Raw genomic sequence first — 2,500 nt, 5'->3', positions numbered from 1 at the left:
ATTTCTTTTTTATTTCTTCTTCTTCTTCATCGTCTTCTCGTTATTTTTGTTGTTCTTCTTGTGCTTCACCTTTTCAGAATTGTATTAATTATTCACTGTACTTAATTATTCACTTACGTCGCTGTTTTTTTCTATTTCTTTTGTATTTTCCTATTCCTATAAATCGTTCGTATTCATTTGTTCGTATTTCTATATTATGCTTAATTGTTCACTTGTTGTTGAGGTAAAGGTCACAATTATCGTAATGGTTTTCATTAAGAGGAATATTTTGCTCTTTGAAAATCAGAGATAGTGGTGTCAGCTAATGAGGTTTAGATTTTTAATGATCATGAGGGTAAGCGCATGTTGGCTGCGGGTGGAAGTGGTGGTGTTGAGGCCGGTAGTGGAAGTGGTTGTGGTGGAAGTGGTGTTGATAGTGGTGCTGGAAGTGGTTGTGGTGGAAGTGGTGTTGATAGTGGTGCTGGAAGTGGTTGTGGTGGAAGTGCATGTTAATTGCGGGTGGAAGTGGTGGTGTTGAGGCCGGTAGTGGAAGTGGGTGGTGGTGGAAGTGGTGTTGGGAGTGAAAGTGGTGCTGGAAGTGGTTGTGGTGGAAGTGGTGTTGGCTGCGGTTGGAAGTGGTGGTGTTGAGGCCGGTAGTGGTAGTGGTTGTGGTGGAAGTGGTGTTGATAGTGGTGCTGGAAGTGGTTGTGGTGGAAGTGGTGTTGGCTGCGGTTGGAAGTGGTGGTTTTGAGGCTGGTAGTGGAAGTGGTTGTGGTGGAAGTGGTGTTGACTGCGGTTGGAAGTGGTGGTGCTGGAAGTGGTTGTGGTGGAAGTGGATGTTGGCTGCGTGTTGAAAGTGGTGGAGGTGGTTTTGTTGGTAGGGGTAGTTGGTGGAAGCGGTGTTGTGGTGGTTTTGTTGGTAGTGATGTTGGTAGAAATGGTGGTGTTGACAGTGATGTTGTAAGTGGTGGCGGTGGTGGAGGTGGTTTTGTTGGTAGATGTTGGTAGAAATGGTGGTGTTGACAGTGGTGTTGTAAGTGGTGGCGGTGTTGGAGGTGGTTGTGGTGGAAGTGATGTTGGTAGAAGTGGTATCGGAAGTGGTGGTATTAAGTGGTGCTTAGTTGTTGTTAGTCGTCGCAGTGTTGGTACTTTTGGAGGATTCCCACGCGAACAGGACTCGGAGCTTTAGGGGGGAGAGGGGAGGGAGGGAAGGAGGGGGAGAGGGGAGAGAGAGGAATTGAGAGAGAGAGAGAGAGGGAGAGAGAGAGGGAGAGAGAGAGAATATGAGAAAGCGAGAGAGAGAGAGAGAGAGAGAGAGAGAGAGAGAGAGAGAGAGAGAGAGAGAGAGAGAGGGGGGAGAGAGAGAGACAGAGACAGGAGAGAAGGGGAAAGGGGGGAGGAGGTATAAGGGGTTCTGTCATGGTACGTCTTAACCCTTAACCTCCCTCACCTTTCTCGCCCCCACTCCCATCTCCCTCCCCTCACTCCCTCCTCCCTCCCTCCCTCCTCCCCCCAGCCCTCCCTCCTCCCTCCCTCCTCCTCCTCCCTCCGCCCCCACCCCCCCCCCCCCTGTGGTCCCCTGTGGCCTTTTTAAGACTGGTTCTCTTCTGGTTTCCCTCTACGCGCTTTAACCGTCTTTTCTCGTCCCTTCATCACCCTCTCTCCCTTTCCGCTCGTCGTCCTCGCTTCGTCTTTCCTTGTCGTCGCCGTCCGAGGGGAGAGAGGTTGGGGGAGAAGGAGAGGGAGAAGGAGAAGGAGAGGAAGAGGGAGAAAGAAATTGAGGAGGATAGGGAGAAGGAGAAAGAAATTGAGGAGGACAGGGAGAGAGAGAAAGAAATGTAGGTGGAGAAGGAGGGGGAGAGGGAAAGGGAGAAGGAGAAGGAGAAAGAAATTGAGGAAGGATACGGGAGAAGGGAGAAAGGATAAGGGAGGAGGACAGGGACGAAAAGATGAAGAAAAGAAAGGATAAAGGAGGAGAAGGTAGGAGGAGAGGGAGAAGGGAGAAGGAGAAGGAGAAAGAGATTGAGAGAGAGATAGAGAGAGAGATGGGGAGAAGAGAGGGTAAGGGAGAGGAGAGAGAGAGAGACGATAAAGAGAGAGAGACAGAGAAGAGATAAAAATACAGAGAAAGGTAGAGAGAGAGAGAGAGTGAGAGAGAGAGAGACAGAGACAGAGACAGAGACAGAGACAGAGACAGAGACAGAGACAGAGACAGAGACAGAGACAGAGACAGAGAGAGGGATGAAATAAATTCTCCTCCTTAAATCCACATTTACCATTTTTATACAAGCCTCAGCAAAGAGTGTTCAAGTGTAAGAATATTGTAAATTTATGCGTACATAAAAGTGTGTGCGCGATCGTGCGTGTAAGCGTATGTCAGCAGGATACCCCCTCCCTCCCTGCCTCCCTCCCCCTCCCTCCTCCACACTCCCCCGTATCCCTCTCCCTCACTCTCCCCATACCCCCCTCCCCCCCTCCCCCTCTACCCTCCCACACTACCACCTCTCCCCCACCCTCGCCC

The 2,500-nt window shown here is 50.2% G+C and overlaps 1 protein-coding gene across 1 annotated transcript in view; it reads right to left on the bottom strand.

The window, feature by feature from the left end:
- Nucleotides 1-297: 297 nt before the first annotated feature.
- Nucleotides 298-2,500, bottom strand: part of LOC138864693 (salivary glue protein Sgs-3-like) — a 5,741-nt gene continuing 3,538 nt past the window's right edge. Inside the window, exon 2 of the mRNA XM_070132560.1 lies at nt 298-1,127. Coding sequence (XP_069988661.1) covers nt 298-1,127 — 830 coding nt within the window. The remainder of the gene's footprint in view (nt 1,128-2,500) is intronic.

Source organism: Penaeus vannamei, chromosome 17, assembly GCF_042767895.1.
Source record: "Penaeus vannamei isolate JL-2024 chromosome 17, ASM4276789v1, whole genome shotgun sequence".
Taxonomy (NCBI): domain Eukaryota; kingdom Metazoa; phylum Arthropoda; class Malacostraca; order Decapoda; family Penaeidae; genus Penaeus; species Penaeus vannamei.
This window is presented reverse-complemented; position numbering and strand designations above follow the sequence as displayed.